This window comes from Macaca fascicularis, chromosome 10 (genome assembly GCF_037993035.2).
Source record: "Macaca fascicularis isolate 582-1 chromosome 10, T2T-MFA8v1.1".
NCBI classification, from domain to species: domain Eukaryota; kingdom Metazoa; phylum Chordata; class Mammalia; order Primates; family Cercopithecidae; genus Macaca; species Macaca fascicularis.
In genome coordinates this window covers 15,339,478-15,366,552 of record NC_088384.1, presented here as the reverse complement: position 1 = coordinate 15,366,552, position 27,075 = coordinate 15,339,478, and the positions used below count along the sequence as shown (strand labels likewise).

At 53.1% G+C, this 27,075-nt stretch overlaps 1 protein-coding gene across 1 annotated transcript in view; it reads right to left on the bottom strand.

Moving 5' to 3' along the window:
• Positions 1-27,075, bottom strand: part of MYH9 (myosin heavy chain 9) — a 106,682-nt gene that overhangs the window by 35,135 nt on the left and 44,472 nt on the right. The window contains exons 3-10 of the mRNA XM_065522178.1: positions 23,606-23,762; positions 9,237-9,264; positions 8,352-8,445; positions 3,904-3,996; positions 3,235-3,298; positions 2,242-2,340; positions 1,664-1,807; positions 979-1,074 (exon numbers count right to left, since the gene is read on the bottom strand). Coding sequence (XP_065378250.1) covers positions 979-1,074; positions 1,664-1,807; positions 2,242-2,340; positions 3,235-3,298; positions 3,904-3,996; positions 8,352-8,445; positions 9,237-9,264; positions 23,606-23,762 — 775 coding nt within the window. The remainder of the gene's footprint in view (positions 1-978; positions 1,075-1,663; positions 1,808-2,241; positions 2,341-3,234; positions 3,299-3,903; positions 3,997-8,351; positions 8,446-9,236; positions 9,265-23,605; positions 23,763-27,075) is intronic.

Genomic DNA, 27,075 nt, shown 5'->3' with positions numbered 1-27,075 from the left:
CCCCCACGGGGCGGGGAGGAAGGCATCCTGACTGGAGGCCCCAGTGGTGACAGTGGTTCCTCTGTCCACTCTCAGCCGCACACCTTGGTGTGTAAAAGCAGGTCCCTACCCACCAACGCGACTGAGAGGAGCAGGCCGGCCTGGTGTTGGGGCACGGAACAGCACAGGATCCCACAGGAGTGTCTTTTTTTGTTTGTTTTTTGAGACGGAGTCTTGCTCTTATTGCTCAGGCTGGAGTGCAGGGGCTCGATGTCGGCTCACTGCAACCCCCACCTCCCGGCTTCAAGCAATTCTCCTGCCTCCGCCTCCCGAGTAGCTGGGATTACAGGCGCACGCCACCATGCCCGGCTAATTTTTGTATTTTTAATAGAGATGGGGTTTCACCATGTTGGCCAGGCTGGTCTCTAACTCCTGACCTTGTGATCTGCCTGCCTTAGCCTCCCCAAAGTGCTGGAATTACCGGCGTGAGCCACCGCGCCGGGCCAGGAGTGTCTTTTCCAATCCACACACCCATGCGTTACATCTTTAGAGAGACCCTAAGGAAGGCACGTTAAGACTGAATAACTTGTATGGGGTCATTTGCTGCAACCCTAACAAAGGGGATGAGTCGGGTGCGGCAAGCACATAATTTCAAGATCCCGACATAGTCACAGGCAAGGCTCCCATTAAGGTGGAGCTACAGCAGAAATCATTAGTGTCCTGACAAACGGTGTGGTCTCAGGAATGAATGAGGGAAGCCCTGGTCCACGTGATCACAAGTTGAAGTTATTCTGAAACGCTTACTTGGTGAGAAAAAAAGCAGGGTCGTGTTGACGTGTGTTTTACATCTGTATAGAAAATACCGACAGATATACGGCCACAAACACACCTAACATTAGAAAGAACGGTGTCTGGAATTTCCGCAAGACCTTCCCTCCTGGGCAAATCCACGGCCAAGCACCTGCCCCGTTATTTCCGGCGAGAGGCCCCGGGTGTTACCTGTGTTGTCGGGCATGGACGCCTGGTCAGTGTTCCGCTCCTTCTTGAAGACGATGTTGCCGAGCTGAAGAACCCCTGAGATGACCCGCAGCAGGCCTTTGGGTGCAATCAGAGGCGGCTCAGAAGCACACATGGGTCATGGTGATTCCCGGGGGTGGGGGTCACTCGCCCAGGGATCCTCAAGCGAGACAAGCCAAGCAGGGACACCCCCCAACTCCCTGGGGCCACAGGGGCGCCAGGTCTGGGTCTAACAGTGTGTAGTGGGCCCAGCCACCCTAGAGGGCTCACCCGCTCCCGGCCAGCATGGCCTGTCCACACTGCCATTCATGCCGGGCTTCCCCGGCACACAGCACCCACCCATCCCCAGCTTCTCCCACACTCCCCGAGACAGGACATGAATATTCTACTTTCAGCAAATGGCAAGGGCTGTGCAGTGGACCCGGTCCCTGGGCAGTTAAGGACATGTCCTTTGCACCCTTTCTGTGTAAATGCCTGGGGTACCACCAGGAACAAATAACCCTGAACCTCAAATCTGAGAAACCATTTTCCCACACACTGCAGGCCTTCCCCTCCCCCTGGCCTCTAGCAGGCTCCCCAGGCCCATCGGCTGCCCTGATGCCCCTGAGAGCATGGGTACCAGCCTTCCCCCACTCCACCCTCCCCCACAGGAAGGCCAGCCCTGTACCCATTTGCTCCTCTTCTGGGATGCCCATAATCCTCATGGCCTCCATGGTCTCCTGGAACATGTCCTTGTCCTGCTGCCCGGGGATGGTGACGTGCCCATTGGACAGGAAGCGGTATTTGTTGTACGGTTCCAACAGGAGATCGGCTGTAAGGGGTGGAGGGCAAGGGCACCTCAGCGAGGTGCTGAAAGCGGAGGCTCCATCAGCGCTGTGACCTCGAAGGTTGGAGGGACTGGGACAGACCCTGAGCCCTGACGCGCCCTGAAAACCGCAGAGTAGCCAGCGACGTTCAGCTTTCCTCAGTGTCTGAGACTCTGACACTCACATCTCCCGGCCCAGAAGAGCGCCAGGGCCCTGTGATTTGCAGCTACATGTGCAACCCACCCTAGCTTTTCTCTGGCATGGTCAGAAACAGAAGACCAAGTCCTTAGGATGGCGCAGAGAAAGAAGTCGCTCTCACTTCTCCCTGCTAAACCCAAGGCCAAAAGTTTTCATTTCCCAAATGATGTCTATGACCCAATTCTGGCAAGAGGCCCAGAGCCTGGCAGCCCCGGTGTCAGGCTGCAGGCCGACTACTCACTCTTCAGGTGCTCTCCAGCCCCAGACAGGAGATAATAGAAGATGTGGAAGGTCCGTTCTTCCTTGGCTTGGCGGATAGCACGAGATTTCTCCAAAAGATCTTTGCAAACATTAAGGAAGCAACACAAGCTGGGGGGAAGGCAAGTCCTCCACTGTCCTCTTTTTTTTTTTTTTTTTTTTGAGACAGAGTCTCACTCTGCTGCCCAGGCTGGAGTGCAGTAGCAAAATCTCGGCAGAGTAGCACAATCACTCCGCCTCCTGGATTCAGGAGGAGTTGATCCTCCTGCCTCAGCCTCCCAAGTTGCTGGGATTACAGGCGCGTGCCACCACACCTGGCTAATTTTGGTATTTTTAGTAGAGACAGGGTTTTGCCATGTTGGCCAGGCTGGTCTTGAACTCCCGACCCTCAGGTGATCCACCTGCCTTAGCCTCCCAAAGTGTTGGGATTACAGGCGTGAGCCACTGTGCCTGGCCAGCCTTCCATTGTCCTCTTATTCTCGTCCAAAGGAACTGAACTTCACAAGGAAGGAAGAATGGCACAAAACGGCAAAACACAGCAAAAGCAAACTACCTGGGTTCTCACCTTCAAGGGTCATGCTGTGTCCAAGAGGAGCTCACACCCTCGGGAGCCTTGTCTCATTCTTACAGGTAATGGGAACGAGAACATTCCCACATGCAAAGGCTAAACGCTGGCACGCGGGAGAGGTAAAGTAGCATCCCCCAAACGCCCACCTCTGGGAGCCACACTAGACGGCTTTCAACAGCTCCATCCCATTCAAGCAGGTGGTTATCCTGCCCGTAAAGAAAGCAAGCCCTAAGCTCTGTGTTGAGTTTGCACTGAGCCAATCCTGAATGTCCCCCCAGCTCCACAGACAAGGTGTCATAACAGGCCCACAGGGGGAAAGTGCTGGAATCAGGAGGCAGCTTCTTCTCTATAGAGGTCATGCCTCCCCTCCGGATCCAGAACTCTTATCCCCATGAACCACAAGGATACAAGTCTCAATGTTGGCTCCAACAATGTAGCCGTTGACATCAAAGTTGATGCGAATGAATTTACCCTAAGTAAAAAAAGATAGCAAGAGATCAGGGGTGCCCCTGACATGGGGAGCTAGAGAGCAAGGGGGAGACCAGAGGCCCCCGCGCCCCCTCCGGTGGGCACAGCTTGGAGGGAGAAAATCCAGAGACAGGACCCATGTGCCAGGCCAGGGGCTCCCTATGCCCGCACCGCACGGGCCCTCAGGACTCAGGTGCCACACTGCCTGAGGCCACGAGCCTAAGACAAGCCGATCCCACACCCAGGTTCCTCGCAGAGGGGGAAAGAGACCAGTTATCTGGAAGTGTTCCTCTCTGCCTGACCCGGGAACTAACTGGCTACTGGTGACAGAAGAGCACTCTGGGGCAGAGTAGGCAGTGCCCTCACTGGCCTTTCCACCTCTCATGGGGGAGGCTGAAGAAGCTACTCGTGGCCTTCTTCCTTAAGAGGGGCAGGGCAGGTCCACACCAGCTGGCATTCGGTCTGTCCTAGTCCACACAACAGGCCAGATAGCACTGAGTCTGAACCGTCCTCGGTTTTGAGGGGAGCGCACCCAGGAGAAGGCAGCATGAGCCAAAGCTCCGGGCAGGGCCCTCTGTCCCCAGAGCCGGTCGCCACCGCACTACTCACGAAGCGGGAAGAGTTGTCATTCTTCACGGTCTTGGCGTTCCCGAAGGCCTCCAGAATGGGGTTGGCCTGCAGCAGCTGCCGCTCCAGCTCACCCTGCAAGGAACCCAGCGGCACAGTGAAGGCCGGGCAGCGACCTGGGCTACCGAGCCTGCCCTGCCTGGAAGGGGGACGATGGCAGAGCCGTGTCAGCATGTCCAACATGCCAGAAACAGAGGTTTCCGGGTGGGCGCCAGTGTGCCACTCCAGCCAAAGCCAGGTCCCGGTATCACCCAAGTGTGGCCTTCCGGCCAGGCTTTGGAAACCTTGGTCAGTTTGAACTTACTTCCGTGGCCCTGGAAACGGCAGGCAGGAAGCTCCCTCAGCTCTAGGAATCTGGCCCTGGAGGACCTATGTGAAAGCAGCACTCAAACTAGCGAGCTGGCGGCACAGACACCCTGGGACAGTGTCTCCACCCTGTATACACCAGCTTCCCTCTACCTCCTTGCCTCTAATCTTGACATTTTTATTCCTTTTCATAGGAAAAGCAAATGAGGGGATTGGATCTGGAAAATATACACGCTCATCTAATCTGTGTCCTGATAAATGCTTCACTTTCTGTATCAGCCCCTCCACTGCTGCACCCAAAACCCACCACGGCAGGCAATGAGCACGGGATCCATGAGGCCCACTTTGGGCTGCAAGCTATTTACTGAGAATGTCACTAAATCCTGCTGTGCACTCCAGGGGTGCTTTGTGGTAGACAAAATGCACCCTTGTGCCTTCTTATCCCTACACCCTCACCATACTCAGGGGGCAGGACAGAGCGGCCCCATTTCACAGAAGAGGAAGCTGAGGCCAAGGGAGAGGAATGACGTGCTCAAGGTCATCCAGCTGTCAATTAGCAGAGCGGGCTGGCAGAACTCCAGTCCCCTACCTAACCCGTCGGCCACTGCCCTATCTTCACACCTGTGCAGCAGGCCCATGCAACCAGGGAATAACTAATGCTGACTGAGGAAACTAGGGAGCTGGTTCCCCTTAATGCCTGAGTGCCCTCTGGGGGAAAGAACATCACACAAGGGCCAGGCCAGGCTTTGTATTTATTAAAGACTGGAGTCAAGCCAGGGTTTTCCGGGAACAGCAGCCGCCTGTGAGTGATGACAAGGAAAACTGGGAGGAATAGGAGCTCCCAGGACAGCCACGGACCCTGGCCTTACAAGCACACCTGCCATAGACGAGACTCATCTGCAGAGCACTGGGGACACTCTGGAGTCTAGCCAAGCCAGACTGGAAGCCCACCTGAGACCACAAGGGACAGAGCAGAGCCTCCTCCTCTGGCAGTCCTCCTAGGCCAGGATCCCCCAACCCAGGGCTAGGAAGCCTTCTGCTTGTGAACCATCCAGACAAGTGAGGGCATTGCCCTAGTGCCCGCCCCTGAAGGAGGGTCAGCGGGGCCAGGTCAGAGGGCAGGGGTCAAGCCCACAGAGCAGGCTCTACATGTGCGCTGGGCACCAGTGGTAACTGGACACCGGGTTTCCACCCACAGGCCTCGGGCGGGCCTAGGAAGTCGGCTGAGGCAGCCCACGGAGCCAGATTTGGATGAGAATGGCTCCCACACCCACTACGCCGTTCCTCTCACAGCACAGGCCAGGCTGCCAGGCTGGCTGAACCGCTCCCGTTCCCGCAGACAGAAGGGAGCGCGGCCCCCTCCAGGGCCTGTGCTTGCCCTGGCTTGGAGGCAAACTGAGGCCTCTGTTTGGGACCACACGCTGTTGCCGTGGAAAGTGGGGCCGCGGGGCCAAGTCGGGAGCAGCCACTTCAGATTCCAGAGCCGTGTTCCCTGCTGACAACAGTGATGACTAACCTATGGCTTTTCCTCTACTGACATCTAATTGGGCACAGAAGAGATTTTAATTTTTCAATGAAATCTGCATAACATGAAGTGACGTGGTACTGTCTAAGGTTAGGGGTTACCCATTGGTTTCTGAAGGGCTTCACTGGGTGGTGTTTCTGCCAGTGAGCCCCAACAAGAACACAAATAACAGACCAGGGAGAGGCAAAGGTCACCATTTAGGCTCCGGGCATCTGCCCGGAAAGCTCCTTGGACCAAGCTCTGCTTTGCCAACCCGCAGCCCAGGCCAAACCTGGCCTCCCCACAGCAAGGTGAGGTCTGGAACAACCCCTCTGCTGGTATTGGGAGGGTCAACTTGGCCACTGCAAGCGAGAGACTGCTGGCTCCCAAACCAAGTTCAAGGGTGTTCCATGCTCCGGCTGCCTGTGGAAAATCACAGCACAGCTTCAGGCAAGGAAATCAACCAAACCGGCCAATGGCCTTTCACACTAACAGCCTGAGCTGTGACTGGAACCCTGGGGCAACCTACTCCCTCACTCTAGTGGGCTCAGGGCAGGGACAGGGTGCCTAGCAAAGTCTGCATTTTGACAGCATGGCTCCCACTGTCACCCCCAACCCCAGCCTGCTGTCTTTGCTGAGTGCTGCCTTCCCCTCTACAACAGGAACCCCCGATGTAAGGCATATGAGCTATTTCACTGCTCTCTGTGTCCTGTCTCCTGTCTTCCAGGACAGGGACTCCAGTGTCACCCTCCCAAGAACCAGTCATGTACTAGGCAGTCAATAAATACTTGGGAAAAGGATTTTACTGCAAATTCGGAGATGGAAAACCACGGCTAGAGAACTCCTAACCTCACAGCTTTGTTTTTAAAATAGGCCTCCTAAAAAGAATGCAAAATGGGGGGTAGGGGAGGGAGACAGGGAGAGAGGGAGATACGGAGACAGGGGGAGAGGGAGAGAGAAGAAAAGAAACTTTATTAGTTTCTAAATATAACTCCTGACACCCCATGGAAAAAGATTCCAAATGTCTTGAGAAGCTTGGCACATGAAAAGTTACTTTTGGTTGGGTTCCAGAAGACTGTACTCATTAGGCCATTCTGCAGGCCACACCCCAGACCTGCATGCAGACTCACACCCCTCCTTACTTACGAACGCCGCACACGGCACGCCAGTAAGGTGGAGCCGCCGCTGGGAGCGACCAAGACCAAGCTCCCCCTGACGGCTTCAAGGAACACCACTGGCACTTAGGTTTCACAGGGGAGTTTAAGAGTGTGCTTGAGAGACAGCGTCCCACAGCCATGCTTGTCTGATCACCCCAACCTCTGAAAAACTCCAACATGAGAACTCCCCAGCACTGCTTCTGACTGGCACGGCGGTGGCAGGCGAGGGCCGCCGGCCATCTGCATCTGGTCTGGACCACAGAGCATGGAGGGCTCCGTGAGAGCGGAGTCCCCGCCCACCGTGCCGGGGTCAAGTTCTGCATGGGACATGACAGCTATAGTGCGCTGTGGGGAAATCTGGGCGTGACTGGAGTTTCTGAGAACTAGGTGTGAGGCCCATCTCCATTCTGCAGGGACTGTCACTTCAGAGTGCACAGGAGGTCACTGTGTGCCACACCCAGCCCCTCCTCCCAAGACAGTCAGTGAGCTGAGCCTAAAAGAAGAGCTCTAGCTGCAGAAAGTGACAAGTGTGGGGTGAAAAGCTGCTTAGAACAAAATACAGAATTCAAGGGCACACGATGGGCAGAACACGCATTCCCAGTGCAGAACGTGCAGTAAAACGTGCAGCTCACCTAGCGAGGACGCTGCTGGTTCAACCATAATCCATCAAAAGGGAGAGGAAAAAAATGGAGGTGAGATGACTTTCCAATTGCCCTTTCTCTCTTCGCTGGGGTGGTGGGGTTGGGTGGCTGTCTGCCCAGAGGCATTTCTTTTTTTTTTTTTGAGACGGGGTCTCACTGTCACCCAGGCTGGAGTACAGTGGCGTGATCTGGGCTCGCTGCAAGCTCCGCCTCCCGGGTTCACGCCATTCTCCGGCCTCAGCCTCCCGAGTAGCTGGGACTACAGGCGCCCGCCACCACGCCCGGCTAATTTTTTGTATTTTTAGTAGAGACGGGGTTTCAACATGTTGGCCAGGATGGTCTCGATTTCCTGACCTTGTGATCCGCCCACCTCGGCCTCCCAAACTGCTGGGATTACAGGTGTGAGCCACCGCGCCCGGCCCACCCAGAGGCATTTCAACATCAGGGGAAAGAAATGGATTCAAACACAGCCTCCATCAACTTGAGGACCAAGTCTTGGAATCTGCCTTCCAGCCTCAGAAGCGGGGGGACACACAGCAATGAGCTGCAAACGCCAAGAGGGCTGCTACGCAAACTCCAGGACCTCACCAGTTTCCACAGCAACTCAGAAGGCTAGGAGGCCAAGGACAGAATGGGCTTGCTATCGCTGGACCACTCCCAGGACAGGCCACGCCGTCGCCTCAATGGAAATGGGCCCAGCCTCTGCTTCATTCCCCAAAGCATCCTCATGTAAAGCTGAAGCCACGACCACTAAGTGCTCTTCCTCCATCATCCCACCAAGGCCCAGCAAGTGGCCGCGGGGACGAGGACCACAGCGCTCACCTGGTCCTTCTTGCTCTTGTGCGAGGACGCCACGTACGCCAGATACTGGATGACCTTCTTGGTGTTCTCTGTCTTGCCAGCTCCAGATTCACCCCTACCAAGAGAGGCAAGGAAGTCTCAAGCTTAGGCATGGCCAAGTCCTTGACCTCTGTCCCTTCCCACTGCACACTCCACTGCCTCACATTCTGTCAGGTGCCCATGAAGGACCCAACGTGTGGCAGAAAAAGGAATTGCCACATAAACGCTCTGGAATCCTCATGCAGTCCACTTCCCATGGCTCTCCAGGGGCTGGATAGAAGTAAACTGAAATCCACTGCCTGCCCTGGTCACTTGGCAGCCTTCACATCCAAGTGTTTTAAAAATCAGTTTTAGGCAGCTGTGGACTTAGGGGTCAAAGGCACTTGTACATGTTCCTTTGAAACGTCACTTGAAGGAACGTTCTGTGCCATTAACTCTCTCGGCAATGAGGTTTATGGATCTCCTTGTTAAGTTAAAAGGTGAGAGGCCCCAGTGTCCACTTCAATCCAGGTAAAGAAAAGCCACCATCCAGAGCAAGAAGGAATGCCTTCCGCCCAGAAGTTACGGAGGAGCTGGTTCCCAGCCGGATTGGGGGGAAATCTTGCTTTTCCTTTCTGCCATAAGCGCCACCTTCCTTCCCACTGGCTCCTGGAGGAAGGATGATTCAGACTGAACTCATCCATGCGGTGGGATCGCTGAGTAGCAAACATACAAACTGAAGTCCTGTCCCATGGAGAAGCGGAGGAGGGGGCCTTGACTTGGGAATCGGGGACTCCACCACCCCCAGCTGTGGTTTCGGTAGGAGTCCTCAAGAATGAGAACAGATTGGGGTGAAACGAACCACTACCCAGACGGAGAAATACTTACGTGCACAGGATGGATTGATCTTCTCGGTCTGAAACAAAGGAGACATCAGATTAACTCCCACCAGATACAAAAGCCTCCCCCGCTTGCTCCCGAAGAGCTGCCCGTTTCCCAGACGGAGTACAGTGCCGCAGATGCTGTCTTTGCGGGGATCTCACAGCCCGCCCTCACACCTGGCTGGGAGGAGCATTTGCGGGGGAGAGTGCCATTGGGCAGCTGCTCCTGCCACCCAGGAGCTCAGACTGCCCACCCACGCTGTCCAGCCCCCACCAGAAAACCAGAAATAGTTCTGCGTCTCCCACCTTAGAGGAACGAGTGTGTGGAAAGCTCTCCAGGAGTCCACTTTCCTGGGAGCTGAGTGGGACCTGCCCTGTGTGTTTATAATTGGGGGCTGAGATTGTTAGAAATAAGCCCACTGCAGGTGCTCTAAATACCACCCCCATGGAAGGAAGGAGCACCGCTGAAGAGGCTGGAGGAGGAGGGGTGATGAGGCCTGGCTTTGCAACGGGACAGCCCTGGGATAAGATGCCGCCTCACAGCCTGAGACCCGGGACAGGTGCGCAGGCTTCTCGGAGCCCCAGCTCCCTCCTCCGCAGCGTGGGATAACAGTACTTGTGTCCACAAGACATGTGAACGTACCAGCATGGCGTCTGGCAAGTGGAAGGCGTGCAATGATGTCACTTTAGAGGTAGCTTGTAAAGAATGACAGCTTCTGATGGGTTTCTGTGACAACCTGTTCTCTAGCCGGGTGTCAGGAACTTTCAGCAACTATCAACAGCTCTATGAACTGCTCAGCAGGAAGGTTATAAATACCCACCCTCCCCCGGCACAGGAGGGGCAGTAATGCCCACACTCTGAAAGCTAAGTTTGCCAGAAGCACTACGGCATCCTGGCTGTTCAGTACTGCGTATTCAATCTTAAGCAACAGCTGAAGATACAAACTCATTTATTTCCGTTTTATCCCACCCCATCTAATGGCCTCACCGTCCTTGAAGTCAAATTGGCCTGAATCCAGCATCAGGCTACTTACAAATATTTGAGCTGCAGTAAGGTATTTAATTCTGAGTCTCAGTTTCTACATCCACAAAGTAGATCTGCTACTAACTCCCTTGCAGGATTAGCTGGAAAAATAGAAATAACACATAAAAAGGACCTGCCGCAGTCCCTGTAAAGAGAGTAAGCTCCACAAATGGTTGCTGTCTATACTGACTTCCCCACGGCAACGTCGCCACGATGGGTGGCAGTGGTGTTGTCAGGGCAGCGGGAGCATCCGTGGCTGTTGGTACAGTGTCGGCACTGAGTGGAAACACGGATTCAGTGACGTGTGAAGGACACACTGAGTGGCTCGCACCGCCTGGTCAGGGCCCTGCATGACCAGGCACTGGGAGAATGACTCACGGCTTTCCACACGCATGGCCTCAGGAGACACATTTAACCGTTCAACACCAGCCGACACCGACCCGCTAGGCTGCCTGCCTCTTCCGAGGTGAGCTTTCTAGCGTGTCCGACCTCAGCAGCTGGTGGGGCTGGGCACTGCCTCCAATCTCTTCTTCTGCCCACTGGTCATTCAGGAGGGCAAAGGAAGCCCAGACAGAAAGAAGAAAAAACAAACCTCACACCCAACACCAAAGGCAGCTACCCCTGGGCGGCAGCTTCCTCCCAGCCCCCTAAGCATCAACAGGGTGGGGGCGCAGAGGGGCTGGGTCACTCCCATTCACAAACACACCCCACACTCTGCTCTCTGATGTGGAAACTGCTCAGGAGGCAAGCTCGAGGGGGGCCTTACTCCCCCTCGCCTGTCTCAAAAAACACAGAGTCCTTCAAGCCTGCACAGCAAGGACAGAGATTAGAGACCTGCATCCTTGACAAGACAGACGGGAAGACAGAAGGGAGGGAGGCGGCAGGAACGACAGCCTGGGGAAGACAGAGCAATTTCATTGCTGGCCCCGAACAACAGTGTGGCAACCAATAAGGGTTTGGAACAAACATTTTTGTCGTCCCAGCCCCTTGCCCTCCCCCACTGCATCTCCCTGTGGTCTGCCCCAGCTGTGGGCATGTTTAGTCACCGGCTCTGCTAGCAGGCAAGAATGTACCTGCGAGTGCTGGCAAGTTGTGAGCAGCAACGGCCCAATGCTACCATAAAAGGAAACATTCCCCAACCCTTCCAGAGGAACCGTTTTCCCAGGGCTGTCCCTAGGATGGCTGGAATTCCTCTAATTGTGTGAGGAGGAGTCAGAGGCTCCGCTGCTGAACAACAGGAAGCAGAGCCCCCAAGCACACTCGAGGGCATGCACACACAGGCACATGCACGCACAAGGACACGGACGCACACACAGACACACAACCATCTGTGCCTACACAGTCACATATGGAGGCAGGTGTACAGAGGTATGTGTGCACAGAAATACATGCGTGCACACGTGTGCAAAGCCATATACATAGATCCACACATGGGCGCACACAAGGCACACAGCTGCACACGCATTCACAGACGCATATCCACAAGCACAAGTGCAAACACAGGCACCCAAGGCACATGTATTCACAGGTGAATGTGAACATACATGTATGTACATAGCCATGCACACACACGGACGTATGCACAGGCACACGCACTTCAAATCCCGAAACCCTAGTGCCAAACTCAGTGTCTCCTCTCCATCCACCCCAGCATCCCCAGCTCTCCCACTTCTCCAGCCTTCCCCCTCCAATTCCTGAAGCCAGTTTACCACTGTCAACACAGCCTAACCATCCCTTAAAGAAATCTGGATTTGTTCTGCCAGGAACATTCATTTGGACAAATGCTTTCTGAAAGGCAAACGACTGGGAGGCCTCCCCATTGCTTCACCTCTTGCCGCACTGCTTAGTATCCCAAATCCACCTGCCCTATGCACCACGAATCGTACCATGTGCCCATGCAACCGGAAAGGTCTTTCCAATGCTCAGGAAGGGTATTGGTCTGTTATCTTGTGTGGCCTCCAATAACCTTACAAGGTATTGTATTATAATGTACAAAGCAGGTATTATTGTCATTGTTTTGCAATCTTTCCACACAGCGGTTCTTCTGGATTTGTTCCTGATCTCAGAGGCATCTCCTCTGGGCAGTGGGGTGGTTAGAATTCTTAGTAACCAGTGGGCTCTTGGCCTGACTCAGTTTACTCTGCAGCCCACCTCCCCACCCTGTGCATTCTGGTGGAGACCGCCAGTGGCGCCCACCCCATCAACCCTTCCCCGCACTGTCATCTCACAGGATGAGCACATTCAGAGTCCGGCCCAACCCGCTTGTTTTGGCTCAAGTCCTTATTTGGCCTGTAAGGACTGAAGGCTTATTTGAAAACGCCCTTCCTTCCTCTACACGGGAGGAGGCCGCCAGGGACAAGCCTCTTCTGGGACACGAGGCCCCTGCCAGATGAAAGTCTAGCCGTGGTAGGCGCCTGAACCCCTGGCCCCAGCCCCTCTCTTGGTTAGGATGGGGTACAGACTGGGTCATGAGTCACTCTGCAGTAGTTTTCAGACTTTTCAAAAAGCAGTGGCAGTCCTTCCTCAGACAAAATCTTCCCAAATCCCTGAGCAAAGGACAGTGGGTGGTGGAGACTGTGTTCCTCAGAGCACAGTTTGACAACCACTGGTCCATGTGTCTGGAGGAGCTCTGCAAAGGAGGAAGCCACAGCCGAGAGTGCTACGGCCCTGGGTTCTGCTCTTCCCCACGCAGTGCCTGGCCCCTTGACCTCGCTGGGAATGAAGGGACTGCTCTGACGATGGAAGGAAATGGTGTTCCTGTCATACATGGTGTGAGGCAGGCGCCCAGACATGCTGTGCTCACCTGCCTGCTGTCTCGGAGCTCCCAACTGAGCAATTCCTTGGCACCGCCACAAGTAAGTCTTTTATAAAAGTTACAAATTCAGGAACCAGGTCATTTTCTCCCTGGATTTCACTTTAAACCTGAAATGTCCTGAGGCCAGGCCCATGCAGTGAGGGCACCTGAGCTGATGTGGCCATCTACCTGTGGACAAGTGTTTCCAGCCAGCTTAGCACGCTGGGCCCAGGAGGGAGGAAGCGGGAACCTGACCACAGGTATTTCATCCCAGGTGCAGACTTCTGCGGGGGGCTTAAGGCTCACTTCCTCTGTGAGAGGAGCTGCAGCTCACTCTTGTCCATAAAAGGCCACGAGGCTCGCAGAGCGGTGACATCAGCCTGACAGGAAGTACAGAGGAAGGGGCCTGCTTCACCAGCAGCCACTGCTGGGACTGACTCATCACCCCGCTCCCAAGATCACACCTCCCAAGGTTCCAGCATGGAGCAGCTCTTTTGGGTTCCACCTGGGAGACACCCCATCTTCGGCTCCGCTGGGCTTCTTGAGAAATGGGTATGGGCCAAGAAAGAAAGACAGGAAAAAGGGCAGTTTTAGGTTGGACAATATGCCCATGTTGGGTGAGACTGATGGGATAATCTGAGACAAATGGGACCAAAACTTTCCACCACCAGGGAACCTTCTGCTTTCAGGGAAACTCCAGAGTGGCCCCTGGGGGTGGCTCGCTATATGTGTTGGCACTGTGAGCCCTGCCCTGTGGGGCCAGGATGGGCGTCTCAGGCTGTCCTGGGCAGAGTCCTAGACCCAGAGTCACTTCTCCCCAAGACCCTCATGTGGACAGCATCTGGGTCTCAGTTGGTCAAAGCACAAAGCACCTGTAGGGCTGAAGCTTGGAACTTAGGGGCTTGGGAAGGCCTTGTAGAGGACCTAATTCAACTTGACCCCAAGATCAGGGCATCATTTTTCTTTCCTCAGAAACCCAATGACTTGATCAGAGTTGCACGAATGGGGCTGAGAACTCAGGCCTCTGGAGGCCTCACCCACCCCCGGACTCCCCTCCATCGAATGACCCTATGGGCCCAGCACTCAGCACCTCCCGCAGGCCTGCCTCAGTGCTGCAAAGAAAGGGCCGCGACACTCTCATGACGGGAAGCTCTGCTTCTCCACAGCCAGCTCAATTCACAAGCTTGGGTTATAAGTCTTTGGGAGGCAAACAGAGAGGTGAAGAAAAGCAAGTGCAAAATGATGCTTCATATTAGCAGCGGCTGCAGATCTGTGCCGAGTGGGGTGGAGCTTCCTGGCAGCCTGCCTGCCTAGCAATCCGCCAGCAAAGGAGGGAGCCCCTGCCGTGGCTCCCAGGCACACAGTGGGGTCATGGGCAAGTGTGCCCTCCAGGCCCCCACGGTAGGCCCAGACCAAGGGACATGCCTGCTCAGCAGCATCCACACCAGAAGCCAGTTCGACCTGGCCCAGTGCCTCTGCCCACAGCCCCTGTGTTCCCCCAGGTGGAACCTTGGTTTGAACCTGCTGAGACCCAAGTCCCCAGTCACAGGAGGCAGAGAATGGGTAGCCCTCCCGTTCCAGGCACCCTGGATAATTTAAAAAAAAAAAAAAAACCTTGAGGGATTGCTCTTAACTTTCATTAATGTCAGAGACCAAGCGAGGCCCCAAACAAGCCTTCTCTTGGCCAAAATGCATTAGGAAAACACAGGTAAGTTCCCAGCACACAGGCAAATCTGCCAGAAACAGCACTGCTGGGCATTTCTCTGCCCTTCCCGTGGGCGGGGCCAGGAGGGGGAACCTTCTCCTTCTGGGGTTGTTGCCAAGGCAGCTCCAACAGGTTTGTCAGACTGGAGGGAAATTCAAAAGCCACACATGAGTGCTGACCACCCACAGCACATGCCACCAGGACACTCCCAGTCCAGTTCTGCCTTGCTCCTACCTAACATTCCCCTTGGGAAAAGGAAAGACAAGGCAGGAGGGGCCCCTGTTGAGTTCTGCAGCGGGCTGGAGCAACAGGGAATAAGAGGGAAGGAGCCAGGGCACACACAGGGAGCATGGCAGACACAGCCAGGCACTGCTCATGACCAACTCGGCTCCCTGTTGGGGCACAAACAGGCCTGCAAAGACAGCAACCGGCTTTGTGAAACTCCCTTGGATGAGTCAAACGTGCCTGAGAGCACCAGGGACATCAATGGTAGGCGGTGAACAGTAACAGCGCGTGAACATGCCGCCTTGGAGGAGCGGTCAGTGGAAGGAAAGGCGTGTCGGTGACTGTTAGGCCAGGATTTGCTCCTGGAGCAAGGCTCACACTTCCTCTCCTTTCAGCTTAGACCTGTGCCCTGTTGTATCTGTGGACCAGCTCATGTGGAAGAAACAAGATCTTCAGGAAGAATCCTGATACCAGGTGGGAATGACATCCTGAGCCCCCATCAGCTCTGTCTGTTTGCCAAAAGAACAGCTTGGGTCCTCGAGAATTTATCGTCAAGGTCCACACGGGGCTGACAGCCTTGGTCAAGACGAAACAAATTTGACAGAAGCCATTTGCAGAATCTCAACTTTTATACCTGCAGACTTTCAGCTCACTTATCTTTCTTTAGTACGTAGGGAATTACTTTGGTTCTCAACTGATACCGTCATTCCAGAAATCAGGTAGGTAAAGGAAAGCAATGCCTTTCTCTGAACACACTGTTGTTCAGCCCTGACAAATTGGGACACAGTTCAACTGAAGTCTCAGAGCCGGAGCTGGAGAGAACAGGAAAAACGGGCTAGTAGGTGACACTCACCAGGCAGCAAGAGAACTCATCACAGGAGGCCAAAAGCACAAAGTGGCTTAGTGATGAGGGATTTGATGTGAGTTTTTGTTGTTGGTTTGTTTCAGGGGATGGGGAACAGAAACAAAAACACTGGGCAAAGCTTCCAAACACCGCCACCCAAAGTTTCAGGTTCTAAGAGGGCACTTGCTTCTTATCTCCCGCTCAGTGGGCCCAGAGCAAAGCATGGTGGGCCTGTTTGGTTGGATTTACAAAAAAAAAAAAAAAAGTAAGCCTAACGCTGAATCCTTGAAAAGGGCCCGTTAACCACAGATTCCTCTTCTAGAGAGAAGACGTTCTAGAAATGAGACTGACAGGCAGGACCATGGGTAGTTCAGCAGCCTCATGCTGGGGCCCAGCTTTCCTTCCTGGGGGAGGAGCACGAAGCAGCCAGCTCACATCAGCTCGAGGACAGCGCCTCCCGGCTGCAGCCATGGTGTTGGGTGGCGGCCCAGGGCCTGCCTCCCACAGCACCTCTCTGGTCCACCAGCAGCCCAGGGAACAGAAAAGCATTTCAGGGCTGCAGAAGAACCAACTCTGGATCAAGCACATCTCCTAAAGCTCCGCTGAGGCTACATCAGCCCCAGGCCCCAGCTCAGCTCTGCGTGGACCAGACCAGACAAGCCAGAGACCGCGTCTGCTATCGCGTTCCAGTGTGTGGCACGGTCGCTGCAGGGGAAGCGGCTGTGACAACTCACTTCCTGTGCCTGGACTCTCGGGGGAGTCTTTTAGGGGAGATTCAAATGGCTGCCTGCAAGACGCATTTGGCCATCACCTTCATTAAGCGAGCAGGAGTGTGGATGGAAGGAATGAGCGATTTGAAGGCTCCGTGGAAGGCGGGGCAGTTCAGTTGAGAAGTGTTTAGACTCCTACTGCCAGCTCTAAAAGGTACTTATCGCAGGCATCACACACACGGCGTCTTACTTCTTACCATGGCCCTGCCAGGGAGTGGTATGAAGCCCAAGAGGAGGACAAGAGAACGAAGGCTCAATCAGAGTGAGGTGATTTGCTCCAGCCAGGTTGCAATTAGGAAGTGAAAGAGGCAGATTCCTGCTCTGTCTAGTCCAAAGCCCACAGTCTCTCCTCCACAACACACTTCCTCTTGCTCAAAGGCAATACATGGCACTTTTCCCAAATCTAAGGCTGAGACAGGCCCAGCAGCCCCGTTTTGGTGCCCTATAGAAGTGCTGTGTCATCTATCAAAGGCCCGTACCCACCCCAGCAGCTCTCGAGGCTCAGTGGGGCGCCCCTCCTCTGTGCTGGTCTCTCGCTGTCATCTTGAAGCTGATTTGCCTGTCTCTGGGCACAAGTCAGTCACCTCCTCCAGGCAGGCCCCAGTCTGCTGTGTGTACACTCTCTGCAGAGTGCCCGGCACACACACAGTAGGTGCTCAGCCAGCACAGGAAGACCAGCGGGTGCAGACACAGAACGCCCCATCTTGGAGAGCCCGCGCTGCCTCCACGGGCACATTTGGGTGCACAAGGCCTGCTCACGACCTCCCCAGCAGACAGCGAGGCCTTTGTGTGCTGACGGCTGGCAGGGCTGGCGGCCTCCCGGCTGGGTGCATTCCTGCTTCAGCAGAGTCATCCCATCTGTGGCTTCCACGACGCTCCTTCCTCAGCTGCCTGTCCCGGTGAGTCGATTCAAACGGAGCTTTTCTGCCCCCTTGAAGCATTTTCCTGAGCCTCTGCCGAACATGGCACTTTTCCTCAGAAAGACCTTGGAAAGCAGACGGTTCCACAGGAGACACAACTAGCGGGGCAGGGAGAATGTGGAGAGAAGGAAAGAGAGGGCCCCTCCTCCCCAAGTGCCCCCCAACCACTGAGCCGGAGATAAGAATTCCTTCAAGACCCACCAGAGAAAATGAGGGGCACCAATGCCCCGCGGGCCTGTCCCGGGGTAACGGGGACCAGGACAGGAAATCAGGAGACTGCTTTCTGGCGTTGCCTCTCTGTGGGCTTTCGACAAGTCAGTTAACATATCTGTGCCTGCCTCTTTACGTATGAATTCGAAGAGCCATGCTCAGACGTGAAGATACACAAAATTTCTACCCCTCATAGTTTACAGAAAAAGGTCAGACACCGAGGGGCATGTGCACACTCACTGGCACTGAGCGGCTGCTGGGTGACCAACCACTTCTGGTGCAGCTTCCACTAAGAACCAGAGATTGGGTGGGAGGGAGACTGGCACAGAGCAAAGGGTTAAATGCTCTCAGACAAGTTTAGGCCTAGAATGAAAGCAGATCTGCTTCCCCCAAAATGCTGGGAACTCATTAAAATATTAATACCATAAAGTCACCGAAAGTGAACCAAACCTGGCATTCTACCTAATTCACACAGAAGGGGCTTTTTCTACCCACTGGGGAGATAACTGGGCTCATGTCAAATTCCTCAACTGGAGAGTTCTCCTGTAGAGATATACATATCTTTCCCCACAGGGGAGACCCCAGAGGGTCTGGCCCGGGATCCAGAAGCGCCATTTCCTAGGTGAGGCAGACCTTTTGCAGACCACAGCTGTTTCCGCCTGAACTCTGCAGCAGACATTGTGCCTGCCCTGGGACACAGCCCCACCCACCCCTGCCTGGCAAGGGCCAGCAACACAACATTTATGCTCTCTCACTCTCCTGGCCTTGGCCAGTTCAAAGGCTTCAGTGCCATCACAGAGTTCCGAGGAACAGTCCAATCCCCAAGGCAGGAAGACCCAGGAACGGCCATGACAATGAATTAACAACATGGGAAAGCCAGGGGCAGGAGGGTGAGGCCATGCTGGGCACATCTGGGATGCCCTGTAACTACTTACTGACTGACACACACCACTGCCTTTCTGTAAGATCCGACCACCCCAGGCCTCACCGCCACACCTGACAAAACTCCCAGGACACCTGACACTGGCTTGGTCGTGCTGGCGCAGGTGTAGGCAGCAAATGTCTTGTTTTGTAGCTAGGGCCACAAATCTCTGTCTATAAACATGCCTTGTCTCTCCACCTGGACCGCCAGGGCATCCAGTAACAGGATAATGTCAAAACTCCTGGCATTCTGGCACCTTCTGTCACCTACCTCCACGGCCTAATCCAAGGCACTACATGCTGTCATGCCCCACCCGTGCCCACGGCAGACAGCACTAATCCATCTCAGAATTCCCACATCGAGTCTCAAATCCTTGCCAGCACAGGGCTCCAGGCAGCCACTACTGATCGATCAGAGATGACACTCAAAGTAAAACTAATCTGCAATGCTTAGTCCAGTAGTTCTTAACTGGGAATAATCTTGACCCCCACGGAACATCTGATGGCAATGTCTGAGAATATTTTTGGTTGTCACAACTGGAGAGGGAAGGTGTGGCTGGCATCAAGTGAACAGAGGCCAGGATGCTGCTAAAAATCCTGCAGTGATCAGGAAAATCCCCCACCCCCAACAGAGAATCATCCAACCTCAAATATCACTAGTGCCAAGTGTGAGAAACCCTGGCTTAGTCTGACAATAAGTGAGTGACATATAATTTATCCTCCAAACTGGGGTGCTTCTGAAAGTGAAAGAGAGTGCTATTAATAATAACTGTGGAACAACAGGCATAAATCAGGACTGTACAGGCAAACCAGCACACTGAACAGATAAAGGCAGAGGCAGGTCCCCAGGAAGGGTCAAAGAGCTCCTCTCCCACAAGTCCCCAGACAGAGCCACCAACTGCCCTATTTGGCAGAATAAATGCTAGTATGTCACAAGCCACAGTCGGCTCAGGAAGGAAATCTTTGTCTAGTTCTTGTTTAAAGGAAAAGCAGAAAAGGAACTTTCCGACTGTGCCTTTTAAGATGTAAGTGGCAGAGAACAAACCTGTTTCCCCCAAAGCCAGGTAGGCGGCATGCACTAAGACTTCACTCCAAAAGACAGGGGCAGATTTTAACAGCCTGCAGACCCTGAGGCTCCACGGGTGACACCTGACCCAGGGCAAGAACCAAAGGTTCCTCTGGACATTTTTCTTTTACTAGTGAACCAGCCTGTCATAACATGGACAACTTCTGTTACTAACTTCCTCCCTCCTGCAAGAACAAGAAACCTATTACTAATTGCTCTGCAGGTCAGCTATACACAAAAAGAAGGAACTTCCTTTTCTTTCTTTTTTTTTTTTTTTTTTTATCTCGGCTCACTGCAAGCTCTGCCTCCCAGGTTTACGCCATTCTCCTGCCTCAGCCTCCCGAGTAGCTGGGACTACAGGCGCCCGCCACCTTGCCTGGCTAGTTTTTTTGTATTTTTTAGTAGAGATGGGGTTTCACTGTGTTAGCCAGGATGGTCTCGATCTCCTGACCTCGTGATCTGCCCACCTCGGCCTCCCAAAGTGCTGGGATTACAGGCTTGAGCCACCGCGCCCAGCCTTTTTTTTTTAAAATCGAGACAGAGTCTCGCTCTGTTGCCCAGGCTGGAGTCCAATGACGCAATCTCGGCTCACTGCAACCTCTGCCACCGGGTTCAAGCAATTCTCGTGCCTCAGCCTCCTGAGTAGTTGGGACTACAGGCGTGTGCCACAATGCCTGGCTAATTGTTTTGTATTTTTAGTAAAGAGAGGGTTTCGCCATGTTGGCCAGGCTGGTCTCGAACTCCTGACCTCAGGTGATCCACCTGCCTTGGCCTCCCAAAGTGCTGGGATTACAGGCGTGAGCCACCACGCCCAGCCGAAGAAGAAGGAAAATAGCCTAGAAATGTCCTCCGTCAGTCAACGTGGGAGCTCAAGAGCTGCAGCAAGTCCAACGCTAGGCAGAAGGCAAAGTGAAAACCTCTCAGACTGAGGGTTAGAAAACACATGGACCCGATTCCTGCACAGACTGCTTTAAAGGAGGCACCAACAATGCAGGTTTCCCATGCTCACAAATGTATTTCCTATCCCTGGTCTCCAAAAGATGAAATCGCCCACCTGGCTGGGTGCAGTGGCTCACGCCTGTAATCTCAGCACTTAGGGAGGCCGAGGTGGGTGGATCGTGAGGTGAGGAGTTCAAGACCAGTCTGATCAACATGGTGAAACCCCATCTCTACTAAAAATACAAAAAAAAATTAGTCGGGCATGGTGGCATGCGCCTGTAATCCCAGCTACTTGGGAGGCTGAGGCAGGAAAATCGCTTGAACCCAGGAGGCAGAGGCTACATACAGTAAGCCGAGATCACGCCACTGCACTCCAGCCTGCGCGACAGAGCGAGACTCCATCTCAAAAAAAAATAAAAGAAATCGCCCACCTACCTGCCCTCATAATTTGCAAATCTGATCAAACCAATTGATTCAGAATCTTGACAAATCATGAAGAGACTCTTCATTGCACAGATGCATGAGGGCAGCCCCTAAGTTCCTATTAAGGCCATTTGGTTATGGCCAAGACAAAGGAAAGCTCTGGTTCTCTGCATCCTTTTTTTTGTTTCCCAATTACTTTCAATATATGGAGCTTTCAGGCCATTCCCACCAAATTTTTGTTGTTGTTGAACAAATAAATATTGAATGAATCTCTTGGAGAAGGAGTCCCACAGGTTAACTGAAGACAGTCTGAAGTCCAGACCTAAAGACTCTCTCTCCTGCCTCCTCAGTACATATTACTCAGTCTTCATGTCTTGCCTAAAAGCAAAATTGCCCAGTTGCTAGATAACCATCCCAATCCAGGATCCAAGTGTGAGAACAGGCCCTTACTCAGTAGCTCAGATCTCAAGATGACTCCGGAATACACTTCTTGCACTAGGCCAGTTAAGAGAGCTGGGAGCAAACTGACTCATAACCTCTAGAGACAAAGACTCAGACTTTTCTGGAATCCCACAGAATGTTTTTCCACCAGGCTGTTCTAGTTAACATTTTGAAACAGACATTCTACTTCAGAACTGAAGGGCTGACTTCTTCAAGGAATTTTGATAGACGTGAACATAAGCCAAAGACTCAGCCAAACTTGAGCATCCTACATAATGCATCAAGCTCAACGGTGAAATGCTTCCTTCACAGCACAGCGCGGGTGGTGGGAGACAGGCCGCGGGCTGCCACTCTAAACCACTACACCAGGGACAAAGTGGTTAACCCAACAAGATGCATTACCACCACTGTCTAGATAGACTGCAAAGTTTAAAGAAAAAAGGATCCTTATATAATGGGACATAACAAACCACTATCCATACAAGATAGGAGAACACAGCCCTGCCTGAAATTGGGTTTCAGTCAGGATTACATATGCCAGGTACTTGGCTAAGCTCTGAGAATATAAAGGCAACATGGGCCCTGTGTATATCTAGAGGAGAAAAAGAAATGTCTAAACACTGCAGTCAAATAAAGCATCACCAGGGCTCTGATGCAAATCTAGCCCAGATATTCTCTTTGGAGGCCCTAATGCTTCAGTCATGTTTTTAAAAAAAGAGTAGGGATTTGCCAGGCATTGCAGGCAGATGGAGCAGGTAGGGTGTTTTGAAGCAGAAAGAGCTTTTAGGGAAATGTAAGGAGTTCCACATAGCTGGGAAGGTGGAGAGGCAGGCAAGGGGCCAATTTTGAAGGGCATTGTACACTACCACAGAGTCTCAGTGTTATTAGGCTGGTGCAAAAGTCATCACAGTCTTTGCCATTACTTTTAATGGCAAAAACCGCGATTACTTTTGCAGCAACTTAATAGCCCTGGGGGAATGAGGAGCCTTTCTATGATTTGTCAAGATTTCAAATCAAGTGATTTGATCACATTTACATCCCAGAAAGATGACCAGCTGGTGGAAGCACAGGGTGAGGGACTCTATTAAGAGTGAAGTTGGCCGGGTACAGTGGCTCATGCCTGTAATCCCAGCACTTTCAGAGGCCGAAGCGGGTGGATCACCTGAGGTCAGGAGTTCGAGACCAGTCTGGCCAACATGGCAAAACACTGTCTCTACTGAAAATACAAAAATTAGCCGGGCATGGTAGCACGTGCCTATAATCCCAGCTACTAGGGGGACTGAGGCAGGAGAATCACTTGAACCTGGGAGGCGGAGGTTGCAGTGAGCTGAGATCATGCCACTGCATACTCCAGCCTAGGTGACAGAGCGAGATTGTCTCAAATAAAAAAAAAAAAAAAAAAAGAAATAAAGGGAGTGGTAGAGACTGTCCGATGCTGGGGAGAGGTGAGGTAGGAACTCCCGAGAGCCATGGACTTAGCAACATACAGGTCATAGGTGACCTCTGTCGGCCAGTCTGGAGAAGGGGTGGAGAGAGACAGCCAAGGTGAGGGGAATGACCATGAGGTGGGGATGGAGGCAGTGAGCACAGACATTTCCTCCACAAAGCTTCACTGCAATGGAACAGAAAGGGCACAGAAGCCAGAGTGACAGCGGGGCAGAAGCCACCCGAGGCTCTGCATCTGTTTGTGTAGAGATGGGAATAACTCAAATGTGTTTCTAGACTGTGGGGAAGGAGCAAGAGAGGAAGAGGGAAAAACACAAAGGGAAGGGAAGAACAGGAAGAAGAAGGGGCCTAAAAGAAAGCAGAGGGGACAGGCACAAGAGCTCTTGAAAAGTATGAGAAATTAGGAGAAAAATTAGGAAATGTATATTTTAAAGCTTCTAGAACATTCTATCAACATGTAAACATGTCCTCTGGATAGCCATTGGCCCTGGCTCTCATACAGAGGTCTACAGACCTCCATGATGCACTGCCCATCACCAGCCACTAGATCGATGTGGCACCAAATGTGACTTAGCACCTGTGGAGGTGTCGATGAGGCCCCAGGTGAAGAAGACTCAGCCCCAGGTGGGCTCACACTGCGTCACCCACCTTGCATCATACTCCTGTAGGCGGTGTCTGTGATGGCATAGATGTGAGGGGGCATCTCGTGCCTCTTCTTGCCCTTGTACATTTCCACAATCTCTTCAGAGTAGATGGGCAGGTTCTTGTAAGGATTGATGACCACACAGAACAGGCCTGAATAGGTCTAAAGAAAAGAGCGGCAGATAGGAACGGGTTAGGAAGTCTGATTCTCACTAGTGTACAAACTTCGCAGCAAAATATCTGCGGCTTCAAAGGACCTGAGTCAGCCTGACGTGAAGGCAGTCCCTGATGGCCCTTGCTCCCAGTGGCCCAGCTCCCACAGCCCTGTTGCAGGTGTGGAGCACCGGCATCCTCCTTCTGCCCTGTAAGTGAAGATCCTCCCTCTCCACTGCAGGAGTGCTCCAGCCTCATAGGTCATTGAGTGTGTGTATCCACCAGGCAAGGTCTGTGCCCAACGGACAGCAGAAGTCCAGTTACAAAACTCAGATCCGAGGACAATGAGAGATGTGTTTGTCATCGTGAGAGAGGCATAAACAGAAGAGGGCTCAGCTGCAGTGCAGCAAACTGCAGAAACCCAAATCATTCCACACTGAAGGACACTGAGAGATAGTGAAGCTTACATCTTTCTAGCACTGGAAAAAACGCACTGTGTCCTAAACCAGTTAGATCTTTTGTGGGATACTGGGAACCAGACAGACACTTCTTTCTCTGGAATCTTCTAGAGACATTCACATGCAAATCCCTCAAAAACTTTAAGACTATTTCACGTTCCCTGTGAGCTTTCTCCAAGACTTCTTCTCTGGAGGGGAACACAATTAATCAACATCCAGGCCGGGCGCGGTGGCTCAAGCCTGTAATCCCAGCACTTTGGGAGGCTGAGATGGGCGGATCACAAGGTCAGGAGATCGAGACTATCCTGGCTAACACGGTCAAACCCTGTCTCTACTAAAAAATACAAAAAAACTAGCCGGGCGAGGTGGCGGGCCCCCTGTAGTCCCAGCTACTCGGGAGGCTGAGGCAGGAGAATGGCGTGAACTCGGGAGGCGGAGCTTGCAGTGAGCCGAGATCCGGCCACTGCACTCCAGCCTGGGTGACAGAGCGAGACTCCGTCTCAAAAAAAAAAAAAATAATAATCAACATCCTTAATGTGAGGTACCTAAAATACACCCAATACTCCAAGTGTGACTTAATCAATTTCAAATAAGACCCCCCCAGAGTCAGATATCCTGAGTTCAAATCTCAGCAAGGGTAAGGTTCTTAACCTCTCTCTCCCTCCATTTATTGATGTGAAAAACGGGGACAGGCAGAGCTCTAGACCTCATTGGGTGGTTAAGAGGATTAAATGAAGCGCTTACACAGCAGGCAGCACAGCCTTGGAGAGTAGCTCTGGGCAGGTCAGGAGAATCATTTTCAACAGCAACAGTTTACACACATCTGTCCTTCCTCATCTTCAGGTAAATACACCTTACCTTGTGACTGCCTCCGTGTCTTCAGGTAAATATACTTTATCTTGTGACTACTAATTCTTTTTCTAATAAACTTCCTGTTATTTTTTTCTCCCAAGATCCCTCTCCCCCATCAAAAAAAAAAAAAAGACAGAGACTCCTAATAGCTGCGCAAGACTCCCAAGACCACCCAGGTGGTAGGTGCTCAGTTGGGGGACGCAACTCTCTTTAAGAAGCTGGAGCAACCCAAGTACCCTCTTCCTAAGAAAATGGGCCTGAGGGACCCAGCGAAGTGAGGCCAGGGCTCCACGCACCACATCAACTGCGGCCCTGCTTCTGTGAAGTGACGATGGAAGGTCACAAGGCATTGGGCAGAGCTGGGAGCAGACTCGGGTCTCCAATGCCAACCTCCTTGGTCATGGAGGCCGGTTCTCCAAGCTCCTTCCAACCCTCTGTTTTCTCCATCACAAGTGGCCTGCACCTTGATTGTTCATGAAGCAGCCACCAGTCTATGCACTATGGGGTCAACCCAGCCCCCTTGACCTGTGCCCTTTCCAGTCACTCCAAAACTGGGGATGGATCTTGTGGCTGAACCCAAAGACAGGGTCCACACAGGAACCAGTCATGAAGAGAAGGCTCTTCTCAGGCACTGGCCAAAGGCTATTGGCACAGGGAACTTCCAGGCAGCAATTAGACTAAAGGCAGAATGCAGAGGGCCCCACCAACCACACAATGGTATGTATTCAAAACAGCAGAGGCCAGATACAGGGGCTCACACCTGGAATCCCGGCACTTGGGGAGGCCAGGGTGAGAGGATCGTTTGAGGCCAGGAGTTCAAGACCAGCCTGGGCAACAAAGCAAGTCTCCATCGCTACAAAAAATTAAAAAATAATTAGGTGGGTGTGGTGGCATGCACCTGTAGTCCCAGCTACTCAAGAGGCTGAGATGAGAGGATCACTTGAGGCCAGGAGTTCGAGGTTGCAATAAGCCATGATGGCAATGCTGTGCTCCAGCCTGGGTGACAGAGGGAGACCCTGTCTCTTAAAAAGAAAAGAGCAGCGGAGCTTAAAAATGGACAAACATGTTTGGCTGCTTGGAAAAAGGGATGCAGGGCCCTTGATTTCCTTTCTTCCTGGGATAATTAGTCACTTGTTTTCCCTCCAACTATTCTTTTCACAAGAGACCAGGAAAGCTCTGAGGCAAAGAAATGCAAACACGGTATTGGCAACCTACGGGCCCGGGCATTTCAGGAGGAAGAGAAGCGGGAGCCTATTCTGGTTTTCTCTCTGCGTGAATGTTGAATGGGGACAAGATAGAAGGCCAGGGAACAGCAAGGTCACCCCAGGAGCTCAGAAACAATCAAGCTTTGTTCCTGGACTTTGAGAAAACCCACACTCTAGGAAATCCAGCCCAGGAAAATCAAGGACACGTGGTCGCACACTAAGGGAGTGCCATGGAGCCAGATGTTTGGAAACAGCTGGTGCTGACAGCAGAAGGGGACTGCGGGTCATTAGGACAAGTCTTTCTGACAGCTGGGTGGGCAGATGGTCCTGTGGAGTGGTCTACGGGAGCTCCAAGTTCTCTGGGCTAATCCCATCAAATCAGTGATGATGGAGCTAAGCCCTGTGGAATGAGCACTGAGGCTCAGGTGGGAGGAAGGAGATTCACTGGATGCTCGTGGAGGCAAGACATCGAGCAAAGCGGCTTTGCTCCCACGCGGCGCGGCCACGCCATGGTGCTGCTCCATTCACAGGCCACAGAGGCTCTTTGTGCCCATCCGCCCCCATCCCAGGGCCTCACCCCCTGAAGAAAAAGACAGAGCAGCTGTGGCTCAGAATTAGCCACGCCGCCCACAATGCTGGGCAAACAGGCTGCACGAAGGCTCCTGAGGTCATGATTTGGAAGCTTGATGGAGAGATAGACCGTGAATGAGGCAGCACCTCCTGCCCAGGCGGCCCCGCCCAGGGGCGCTGACATCTTAATAGCTCTGCACCTGCTGGGGTCTCCACTACAGTGACTGCAGAGGCCATC